Source organism: Neolamprologus multifasciatus, chromosome 3 (genome assembly GCF_963576455.1).
Source record: "Neolamprologus multifasciatus chromosome 3, fNeoMul1.2, whole genome shotgun sequence".
Lineage (NCBI taxonomy): Eukaryota > Metazoa > Chordata > Actinopteri > Cichliformes > Cichlidae > Neolamprologus > Neolamprologus multifasciatus.
Window position 1 is genome coordinate 6477366 of NC_140441.1, and position 12476 is coordinate 6489841.

General features: G+C 42.1%; 1 protein-coding gene across 4 annotated transcripts in view; it reads right to left on the reverse strand.

The window, feature by feature from the left end:
* Nucleotides 1-489: 489 nt before the first annotated feature.
* Nucleotides 490-12476, reverse strand: part of LOC146521294 (uncharacterized) — a 139935-nt gene continuing 127948 nt past the window's right edge. The window contains exons 1-4 of one of the 4 annotated variants that reach the window (XM_085155059.1): nt 4520-5449; nt 4092-4197; nt 2715-3726; nt 490-1815 (exon numbers count right to left, since the gene is read on the reverse strand). In XM_085155059.1, coding sequence (XP_085011185.1) covers nt 1763-1815; nt 2715-3726; nt 4092-4109 — 1083 coding nt within the window. In that variant the 5' untranslated portion in view covers nt 4110-4197; nt 4520-5449 and the 3' untranslated portion in view covers nt 490-1762. Of the gene's footprint in view, nt 3727-4091; nt 4198-4519; nt 5454-12476 lie in introns of those variants that run through there. The other 3 variants (XM_085155057.1, XM_085155056.1, XM_085155058.1) reach the window with 3 other exon arrangements.

Sequence of the window (12476 nt, forward strand, 5' to 3'; positions counted from 1 at the left end):
GAGTCAGTGAAAGGAGCGCTGTGTCGTCCATCAAGTGTGTTCCACAAGAAAGGTGAAGGGATGGCAAGTCAGACAGAGAAATACATAAATCGCAGCAAAAAAAAATTTCTGGCACAACTTCACCTGCTTCCAAGGTGCATGGAGAGGTTGAAAGAATTCACAAAGCAGGAACTCCAGCAACACTTGAGGGAAAATGAACAACTTTAATAATTGACCAACGCGTTTCGGCTTGTGGCCTTCATCATGGTCAATTATTAAAGTTGTTCATCTTCCCTCGAGTGTTGCTGGAGTTCCTGCTTTGTGAAGACAGAGAAATACTACAGGAGAGAAGAGCTGCAGAAAGATTGAAATCGGATGGCTTCATTTAAGCAGTAATGAATATCATCTGAATATCATCTTCCTGAATACAATTGTTGTTTATATTTACTGCGGGAAGAAACGGTAAAAACGGCGTTTTTCAAATAATTTGTGTGGCATCAGATTTGATGCAGAACACCTGATTGTTTTGTAAATAGTTTGAAATGTTTGTTTAAAAAAATGCATCAGCAGCATTTTTAGGTAAACAGCTGCAAAAATCTTTGTTGTTTGCAATACTCAGAAATAATAATAAATTGCCCAGCATTGGTCATTATATACTATATTTTGCAGAGAGAGAGTTACAAAGGTTCAAAGTGGTGCTCCATGAGAGTCGTGCACACGGGCAGGGGGGAGAACACATCTGCAAAGCGCTGTTGCAATGCAGGAACATCTACTTTATTGGAATATGTGAGATGTTAACCACAATGACTCTTAAACACACTGTCTGAAAACTTCATGCCAACAGCACCTTTTTAAGAAAAATCAAACATATAATCCTTGAAGATCATTTTAGAGTGTTTAATTAGCTGCAGGATCCTTGTTCAGTGTGAGTGGAGAACAGCCAAGTCTCTTCCTCTGATAAACCTCCACATGTACCACTGAAAACAGTTAAATTACTTTGAATCTGAAATCATGGTTTAAACTACTTGTTCTGAGACCATTTCTTTATTTTTCACACCAAACTGTTTAATAAGATAAACTCTACACAGACTTCATCAAATATAACTAACACTTTAACATTATCAGGATTTCACAATACAAAATTCAAATCAGCAAGAAAACAGCTGCAAACATGTGGATCAAAATTCATTAAAAGACAACATGTGGACTTCAAGGACTAAATACACTAAAGTGAAAGGAGGAGCCAAAAACAGATAGAAATGACTTACATTTGAAAATGAATTACACTGACTCACTGTTCCATCTTCTGGTACAAACTGGTATTACCTGGAAGTATAGCCCAAAACCAGTTTAGCTTGAGTTTCTTTTTTCTGGACATAAAGTCACAGCAGGTGTTGTTTCAAAGCTGGTGGACAGATTTAGTTCATTTTGGAAGTTTTAAGAGCAACTGCTGTGAAAACATTTGCACTTTTGGGAGAAAATAATTTAAGAGAAAATTTTACCACAGCAAAAGATTAAATATGAATGAAGGTTTGAAATTTAACTGAGGTAAAACATAAAACGAATACAACTACTAAACACTACTGTGTCCTAAGGGAACAAAGATTAAAATGTAACAGGGATAACATTTTAGAGAATTAAAATCCCTCAAAGGAAAAAACATAAACTTGATATACATATCTATACATGCAGCTTCCTAAATGTAACATTCAGGATTATTCACTGCAGCTCCAGAAATCAGAGCTACCTCATCAGATCCAAGTGTGACATCAGCTGACACTCTTTACAGGAGATTCCATCTGAACTCTGTGGAGCCTGATCTCAAGGTTTTTAAGTCTGACCCTGAAACCAGAAGAGGATCTTTCTCTCTCTTCAGATTCATTGTGATCCAGTGATTTCAGTCCTGCATGATCAGGCTGATGTTTGCACAGAGCAGATAATGAAGGATTTTGCACATTGGTAACAGTGAAACTGTTTATTTACAACGTGGAATCGTTTGTGTTCGGAGTATGAACTGAGATTCCTGAAGCTCTTGTCACAACTGAAGTTCACTTCCATGTGTATACGTTCATGTTTGTTACGATGACCTGATTGTGAGCAGCTTTTGTCACAGTGTCTGCACTTGTATGGTGTCTCTCCTGCAGTGGTGAAGGATGAACCACTGCAGTTTTAGGTCCCATTTATGAAGTTTTTCCACAAAGGTCACAGAGAAACTCTTTCCCACCACCACAGTGACGACAGGGTTGCGAAATGGATCTATCTGCGTCGCTCTGCTTTTTTATTTTTATCCTGAATGTCGCCTGAAATAAAGAGCATCTCTGCCAACGTCCAATTACATTTTACTGTTTACATTATAACACTCAGCTTACTGGGCGAAAATGAGTCTTCATTTTTCCAAACAGTTCATTCAGTATAACTCCATAAGTTTACTGAACAAACAATCAGGTTAAAAATACAGGATAAAAAGATAAATACATCCTCACAGTAACTGCTCTTGTAGAGTTACTTTCTGGTGTGGATCTGTTGGTGGATATTCAGCTGATGTGGAGCTTTAAAAGTCTTCTCACACAGTTCACATTTGTAAAGTCTCTCCTCAGTGTGGCTAAACATGTGTCGTCGTAACTGTGCATCTGTTGCAAACAGTTTCCCACACTGATCACAGCAGGAAACATCATTTCCAGTGTGAATCCGTAGGTGAATATTTCGGTCGTGTTTGTTGCTGAAACCTTTTCCACAAAAGTCGCAGCTGTACGCCTTAATTCCAGAGTGGGTAACTAGATGCCTCTGTAAGTGGCTATTTTGAGCAAAAGCCTTTCCACACAAGTCACAGCTGTAAGGTTTAAATCCACTGTGGATGAGTTGGTGTTTTTTTAAGTTTCCAGCCTGGGTAAAAGACTTTCCACACAAGTCACAGCTGTAAGGTTTAAATCCACTGTGGATGAGTTGGTGATTTTTTAATTTTCCAGCCTGGGTAAAAGACTTTCCACACAAGTCACAGCTGTAAGGTTTAAATCCACTGTGGATGAGTTGGTGTTTTTTTAAACTTACAGCCTGGGTAAAAGATTTTCCACACAAGTCACAGCTGTGAGGTTTAAATCCACTGTGGATGAGTTGGTGTGTTTTTAAGTTTCCAGCCTGGGTAAAAGACTTTCCACACAAGTCACAGCTGTAAGGTTTAACTCCACTGTGGATGAGTTGGTGTGTTTTTAAGCTTCCAGCCTCGGTAAAAGACTTTCCACACAAATCACAGCTGTAAGCTTTAACTCCACTGTGGAAGAGTTGGTGTGTTTTTAAACTTACAGCCCGGGTAAAAGACTTTCCACACAAGTCACAGCTGTGTGCTTTAACTCCACTGTGGATGAGTTGGTGTGTTTTTAAACTTCCAGCCTGGGTAAAAGACTTTCCACACAAGTCACAGCTGTAAGCTTTAACTCCACTGTGGAAGAGTTGGTGTGTTTTTAAGGTTTGAGTCTGGGTAAAAGACTTTCCACACAAGTCACAGCTGTGTGCTTTAACTCCACTGTGGATGAGTTGGTGTGTTTTTAAACTTCCAGCCTGGGTAAAAGACTTTCCACACAAATCACAGCTGTATGGTTTAAATCCACTGTGGATGAGTTGGTGTGTTTTTAGGTTTCCAGCCAGAGTAAAAGCCTTCCCACACTCATCACAGCTGTAGGTTTTCTCTCCCTTTCTTTTGTGAGGTTTGTCGGCCTCCTGAGAGCGCTGACTTCTTGCTCCATGTTGGTCCTGCAGTGACAGAGATACAAACAGAGGCAGTGAGTGAAATGCAGTCGTGGAACAAACTGAAACTGCCTCCATTGGTGGAATCATACATGTCAACAAACACATTGTTGGTGTGTTACCACCACCTTTTGGTGATAGTATCACATTACAATGATGTGACACAATGAGAGTTGTAATGAAAATGACATTATTGATGAAATATATAAGTGGAGAAAATCTTTTACTTCATAAAATATTTTGAGTTCAACAGATGATATTGTTGTTTCAATGTGTGCTGATAAAATATGATCTTTGTATTTTCTTGTAACTTCTGTGGTTTGTGAAAAGTATGTAAGTTTGTAAAAGTGTAACTGTGATGTTTTTCTCACCTTTTGTGTTGAAGTCATTGTTTCCTCGGTAGTGGCTGAGCTGAGTCCAAATGGCTGAAATTGTTCCTCTGCTGCACCACCAGACTATTCTGCTCCTGTTACACAGCTGGGACACGGACACACACACACATATATATATATATATATATATATATATATATATATATATGTGTGTGTGTGTGTGCACCTAGCCACACAAAAAGTCCGGTCACTTTCTTTCTAAACTTCTTAGACTCAAAACAAAAGCTGTCCAGCTCTTTTTACAAATCTTGCTGGAATACGTCGGGTTACAGCTGCAGTCAAAGCAAGATGGAAATAATTGAACAAGCAAGCAAACGCTCAAGCAAACAGTCTCTCACTCTTTCAACGTGTTCACAATAAACTGTGAAGACACTTTGCCGATTTCACGGCTTTTTGATGGTAGCGACCTTTTGGAGACTTTTACTTCCAGGTGAAGAATCAGACGTCTTTATTTGCGCTGGAAGAAAATAAAATACAGATGAATCTGCAGACGGTCCTATTAAGTCCTATTCTAAAGGCTGATTGCCCTCCCCCACGCTTGTACCCGTGGCGTCATGTCCTGGGGGTGGGGGTTGGTTGTTCTCCTTCCCTGCACCCTTTGTTCATATCCAAAGACTATTTTTCTGTATGTATTCTTACCTCTAGCAACCGCCATTTCATAATGTTGCAAGCAATCACAAACTCTACAGTCTCTCTAACTCCAATGTCTACCATGCAATCTATTATTCTCAACAGAGCTAAACTCAGCATAAACTGAACCCACATTAAAGTTAGCTCGATGCTTACCTTTAGACGAGCCCACAAACCGAGAGAAACTCCGTGATGAAGCTGGAAGTTTTTCCAAACACAGGAAACAGATCAGGGAGCAGAGACCCACGTGGTTCACGCTGATCGCAGCTACGATCCAGCAGACAAGGGTGTGCAGATCGATGCAGATATCGATCCAAACGTTGGTAGTGGTATATGTTCCTGTAAGTTTACTACTTTACTCCCGTTTCATGAAAAAGCAGCTCTCTCTGCTCGACTCCTCTCCTGCACACCCACTTTCTCCGCCCCCTTTTCCTGGCTTTGTGGCGATTTGTTACTGTGCGGTCACGTGACTCAGCTGCACGACGTAACCACGTGGGGTGTAATTTCTAAATTCTCCTTTTCCTAAACTCTTTTCATTGGCCTCGATGAAAACGTCGTCGTGGGAAGGAGATTTGCTAAGGACTCAGGGAAAGAGAGCAGCGGTGCTGAGAATTGGAACAGCCTTAGGTTCTGCAGCCTTAAATTACGCAGCCTTAACGGTCCACAAGGGCCCCGTACTTTCAGACCGCTAAGGCCGGAAGTGCGAGGCTTGTGAAATGGGACGGTCTAGCCTCCGTCGCGCTGCCCAGGTTGCCTAGCAACCATGATACCAACGTTTCATACAGCTTTGTTTGACAGAAATGAAGAAAAACATATTTCGTTCATTTGTTTGTTTGTTTCTACATGAGCTTTGTGTGATTGATAAGTATCTGAGGCTGAGACCACAGGACTGTAAAACATGATTGTTGGGCTTCATTTCTGTACCGAACAGTCATTTAAGATTAGCTAGTGAATAACAATTAGCTAATGTTGTTCATGAGACTAAAGTCAGTGTAAATATAATATGGCCAATATTATAGTTATTATATTAATCATTATTAGTTATTACAGCAGTGAACTTGAACTCTAAAATCAAATCACTTTTATTTTAATACTGAACTTCAGTAAAGATTCAAGTTTCAGTTATTTATATTTCCCATCACCTTAAATCTTCACTCAAAGACAAGAATATTTTACAGTGTATAAATGCGTATAGATGTATCATATATAAGAGACAAATATTGTTCATTTAATTTGTTGACATTACTAAATTTGGCTCAATGCTTACATATATGTGTGAAAACAAAATGTACGAGATGTGATAACTGTTTCTGATAAAATGAAGATTAGACTGATATATTAAATATTCCTTTATTGGGTGAGAAAATCAGACCATGTCATAACTGTTTTAAGTCATACAGAATAGATAGATTGTTCATTTGTTTTTTTGTTTCTACATGAGCTTTATGTGATTTGATAAGTATCTGAGGCTGAGACCACAGGACTGTAAAACATGATTGTTGGGCTTCATTTCTATACTGAACAGTCATTTTAAGATTAGCTAGTAAATAACAATTAGCTAATGTTGTTCATGAGACTAGTGTAAATATAATATGGCCAATATTATAGTTATTATATTAATCATTATTAGTTATTACAGCAGTGAACTTGAACTCTCAAAGCAATTCACTTTTATTGTCACATCACATGTGCAGGTACACTGGTACAGCACATGTGATGTGAACTCTGTGTCAAATACTGAGCTTCAGTAAAGATTCAAGTTGCAGTTGGCATTACTAAATTTGGCTCAATGCTTACATATATGTGGAAAAAGGAAAATATACGAGCTGTGAAAACAGTTTCTGATAGAATGAAGAGTAGACTGATATATTAAATATTCCTTTATTGGGTGAGAAAATCAGACCATGTCATAACTGCTTTAAGTCATACAGAATAGATATCAGAGCCTTAAACAGGCCGACTTCTGCTAAATGGGTCAAACTGGGCAGAAAGTCTACAAACACATAACATCCTTATAGAATATGATGTAACACTATAGATCAACTTAGCTCAGAATATATAAAGCATATAAACAATTACAGCAATATGATGCAATAAACACAGCAGTGCTACTAATCCGAAATACTCAAAGCTTCATAGAACTGAAACAAACATTTATTTTTAGCTCCATTCTGCTGCTGATACATACTTTAGGTTTCTGAATATTAAACTTGTTGCTGCCTTTCACAGTGTGTAACTTGAAGGCCCTGAGTACTTTCTCCCACACTGAAAACACTGGGAGGATAACATTATTTGAAAATTACCTAATAAGACTGATTCAGGACAGACAATTAGTTATGTTAAACTTTCCTAGCAGTCCTTCACAAACAGGGAACAGTCTGTCTATTCTCTCCATCTGTCAGCTGCTGCTGGCTCTTCCTCCTCCTCCTCTTCCTCACACACTGCTGAGTTTGTCCTGGTGGATCATCAGGGGTGCAAAGCCTCACAGATGATGTGCAGCAGTGGGTCCCTCAGTCTGTCCTCACTCTGGACACTTGCAGTTGTCACACATGGAAATCAAATGTGTGATAAGCTGCAGGATTCAAACACAAGTGTAACTTATAAATACATGTTCATACTTTTATTCCACAATCAGAGAGAAAGAAAAAGAGAGAGAGTGCAGGACAGTCAGACAGGTGACAGTCTCAGGTGTATACACTGCTACAAAACAGCACAAGAGAAGGAGGATTTAGTGTTTGTGTTATTACGAGTGCTAAACAAGAAGAGTTCCCAGATGGTACAGTGGACACATGTGTGACTCCTGTGATTAAAGCATCTTTCTTTCAGCTTAACGAGTGAACCGTCAGCTCGTTCAAACACATGTTAATGTCCGTTTGGCTCGTGCCAATAGAAAATTGTACTTAGTAGTAGGGATGGGTATCGTTTAAGTTTTATCCGATACCAGTGCCAAACCGGTACTTTTGAAACGGTGCCGGTGCTTAAACGGTGCTCAAACCGGTGCTTAAAGAATGGAGAACAAAAAATTGGTCCAAAAACCTCTCATGTTCAGCTGTTTTTTTTTGTAAAAAGATAACAATGTTAGCCTTTTCTGCAGCTATGGGGCATATATGGTATCATTCTTGGCTGGAAGCAGCTTAAACAATGGAAAAAACACAAACTTTGTCCAAAAACCTCTCATGTTTAACTGTTTTCCACTTTTTCTTTGGTCATTTTAGCCTTTTTGGCCAGGGTGAAGGGAGTATCTGCCATCAAACAAGAAGACAGCCGCATGTAGCTATGATGATGTTTGCTAGTTCACCTTACCTGCATTAATGTAATAACGTGGTTAGCCTACTCAATGTAAATTACACACGAACAACATTAAGCTACTCACGCAGAGAAGAACGGCTGCTGCTGCCATCATCATCCGTCATCATTTCTGCTACACTGGCAGGGCTAGGGGCCAGGACTGTACTCTTTGGGTTTTTGGGGGATGTTGCAAATTCCAGGTCCGATAACAGGCACCACACCCGCAGTAGATGTGCTCGCAGCAAGCTATCAAATACGGCGCATTTCTCGGCTTTTAAAAAAAATGCTATGCGTCATCGGATTTGAGGTGTTACCTCCTTTGACAGTATCACAGTATCAGCTTAAAGCACTTGTTGCAGGCTGCTGAGTTTGCATATTTTGCTGTGAAGTACAGCCAGCCTTTTGACCGCTTCGCCTCGGGCACTTTTAATCTGTAGCTCTGCTCTAAAAGAATGTACGTACCTGGACCCGCCTACTATCCTCGGAAATGTAAAATGATTGGCTAGAATCTAAAGTGTATCACAGCTCAGGAATGCCATCATGGCACCGGATACCGGTACCCATCCCTACTTAGTAGTCAGTATAATATTTTAATGATATAAGTTTGCATGTGGTAGAATACTGCATGTTGACCTTTTGATGACTTACTTATTCTGAGAACCCCTGGTGCAATAAATGAGGTAACACTGTATATACTTTCACTATGATTATTGTATTCAACCTGTTAACATTTAATATTGTCTTGATAGAACCAACTGATTCTGCAGCAGAGCATCCCCTGTTGCTTCTCCTTGCTCCCCAGTCCCTGAGCTCCTGCTGCTGCACCCACAGGTATGCAATTGTAGCATCAGATGTACAGCACGCACTGATAGCTTTTTACTCGGTGGGATTCCCTTGTGATCACCTTTACTAAATATCTACAACTAATCTGATTATATCCTATTTTTTTTTTTTTTTTGGGGGGGGGGGGGGGGAGGGGGGTTCAATGTTGAAATTAAAATCTAGTAGCAGCCTTCTCATTTCTTTGTGTTTTGTGCTGTGTTTTACAGGCCCACAGAGGAGGACAGCTCCGAGGCAGATGAGGGACGGGTCCCAGGACGGTCCATCGGCGGTGGAGCTGGCCATCCTGGTGTCCCTGAAGAGGCCACGCCAGTCTCCAAATGAGCATTTCCTCCTCAGCCTTGTTCCTGCTCTGGAGAGCATCTGGGTCCTTTTATTCCTGTCTCTCTGTAAATACTTATATTTTATATATTTATGTTTATGTTTAATGTTTTTCTGTTTGAGAATTTTAATATTATTTCAAATAAATTTTTATAATGACTAATGTCTCAGTTCTACTACACAGCAAATGTTGGCACACGACTTGACACATGTAGAATTTATTTCATATTATACTAATGACAAAATATACTAATACAGTGGGATGCAAAAGTTTGGGCAACATTGTTAATAGCCATTAATTTCCTGTTTAAATCGTTGGTTGTTACAATAAAAAATGTCAGTTAAATATATCATGCAGGAGACACACACAGTGATACTTGAGAGAGTATCAGCATCTGAAGGACAGACAGATCACTGATGGAGACGTGTCTTTGATTCGGAAGGATGTGACCACTGCTGATAGTGGAACATATAGGTGTCATGTCATCCAGAGAGGCAGACAACATATGAAGCTCATCAGCATCATCTACCTCAGAGTTGGTTCTCCAAGTGAGTGAGGAGTTCAGTGTGTTTAGGATCTTTGGTGCTTTTCAAAAAGTCGTGTTCAAATTTATGGGGGACTCCACCATCTTTATGTTAGTTGCTTGCTACTGTAGCATTATTTATTATATATTATACATTCAGAGGAAAAAATGTCAGAAAGCCACTGGTTGTGATCTTAGCCAGCCCCTTATTAACACTTTTCTGTTCTACAGGGGTCATTTGTTTTAGAATAATTTTTTGTCTTTTGATTTTACTTGCAGAAGGCCATGGTATAGCTCCTTTTTTATTCAAGACAGCGGATGCTGCAGCAGAGGTACCTGACTCACCACAGGACATTCTTCCAGACACAGGTACATCTAAACAGCTCTTTCATTCGTTCAACTATTTGAACATTACTCTGTTAGCTTCCCCAGTGTATCACTTAGGCTACGTTTACACGGCAGGCGAGAGCACATCAAACCCGACTTTTTTGACCTTATGCGACCCATATCCGATCATGGTATGACAGTGTAAAAACAGCACAAATCCAATATTTTCAAATCCGATCTGGGTCACTTTCATATGTGGTACTGAATCCGATACATATCTGATGTTTTAGAAAGCGACTGCTGTTTGAATGGTCATGTGGCATTAAATCCATCTTTTACGTCACTGACACAAGACAGACGCCAATTATCAGCGCCGGAGAAGCGCCCGAGAAGACATCGTGAATGCTTCCTGGCCATCCAGCGAAACTTTTGGGAAGACAACGTGAACATTTTATTTTTACTGTATAATCTGCAGATTCTGACAGAAATCTGCAACTATCGTTTGAAGCACCGCTCCTCTAATTATTAGGTTATCTACATTATTATGTAAATAACAAAATAACTTAAAGCAAAAATTGGGAAACGTAAAGTCTGAAGTCTTTCTATTAAGTGCCATCAGTCAAACAATACTGTTTGCTCTGGGTCTAAACAGAGCGCGTTGTGTGTGACGTCTTCTTTTGTGCATGCGGGCCGCTTTGAGGGTTCACACTAGATCACCTGGATCACCTGTTGAGAAAGAAAAAAGAAAACAAGCAGAAGAAAACGAGAGTAATAGAATAAACAACATCACAATGATATATGGGAATATAACAGTAAATACTAAATATTAAACATTCTTGTGCAGCACGTAAGATCGACAGCACACAGTGTGCTTTGAGGTAGGAGCCAAAAAGGGTGTAGTTTGTGTGTGTGATCACCTGTGTGTACACCTGTGAGCATGGACGTGCTTGTTTTTTAAAAGGTTCCTTCATGTAATGATCTGCTAGAGGGTGTGGGGGGGGGGGGGGGCACTGCCCCGTCCTCCAGGGCATGAAGCAGGTATGGAGGAGATCAAAACTCCAGACATCCAGAGGCCCCCAGAACACAAGAGACCAAGGAAGACCAACAGAGGGGCAGCCGCACCACTGTCCCAGAAAGAGCTGAGGAGAGTCCCAGATGAGGGGTCACTCAGCAGCCGTGGAGCAGAAGCCAGGGGGGGTTGCAGTGACGTGCCCGTGAGCTCCGCCGGCAGCCAGCTGTGCCTGAGTGACCGAGCCCCAGGCCGAGAGGCCGCGGGCACCCCACCTCCGAAGTGGCCCGAGTGAGGCCCAGGCTCCAGGCCCCGATAAGCAGCAGCCAAGGAGTGAGCTGGTGTGTACCTGGACGCCCATCCCCGGACACAAAGAACCACCAACGCACCGATGTCTGAGGAAGTCCGCCCCTGGCAGGGGAAGTGGTGGGGGGAGATAGGCCTCCAAACCTTGGAGGGCCTGAGATGTCCCCAGAGAGGTGGCGTCTGATACCCAACCTGACATATAGACACAGACATACAGGCACACACAGATAAAAACATCCATTCCCACCCTCATGATCTCATATGCACTTACTCCACACTCAACCAACGTGGAGACAGACATAAAGAGACGCTGTACACACAATCACACTCCCCAAGCGTACTCTACGAACTGGGTTTAGGTACCCTTGCCCCTGGAGGGGGGAACTGCACCCAGAGCCAGGTGGTGTTACCCTTTTCCCTGCGGTAGGAAGAAGCAGACCGCCCTGACTCCGCAGCAGCAGGGAGGCCCCACATTTCAGACCCCAGTCGGACGGCCAACTCCTCCTCCTAGCCCCCTCGCTCCAGCAGACCGCAGAGAACGGGGGTGAGAGAAGAGTCGAAACCTCCCTCCACCCGCTCATTGTAGTGTTGATGTATGTGTGTTCTAAGGTGCATTTAAAACCCAGGAGGGCATGGAGCTACCTGCCAGAGAGCAGCAGGTAAGCACATAGCCCCTCCTGCTAGCCCTCAATGTCTACGTGTATTTAAAATTGAGAGGTGGGCAACGGCGCAAGTGGTGAGGTGTACACCATGATGGTAATTTGGAGGCAGAGGCAGCCAGAAGGGGACGGGGGGGGGGTTACCTCCTCTGGTGACACACCCCTACTCCAAGGCCCTGCATGTGTGGGTGGTTGTGGTGGAGCGGGAAGAGGGAGGCAGCTGGAGATGGGGAGGGAAGGAAGGGAGGGGCAAGTGACCCCTCCCTGGGGCCAGCTCCCCCACTGACCCCAGTAGGCACCCCCATACTCCGCGACCCGTCAAGGAAAGGGGGCCCAGGCCCATCCGAACCGGGGCCCAGTGCAGCAGCGCCGCCCGGCCCCACAGAGCCCGGGACAGTCCACCCAACCCCACCACAGAGAAAACTGCACCCACCCCATCATCCACTCATCTTCCAGACTA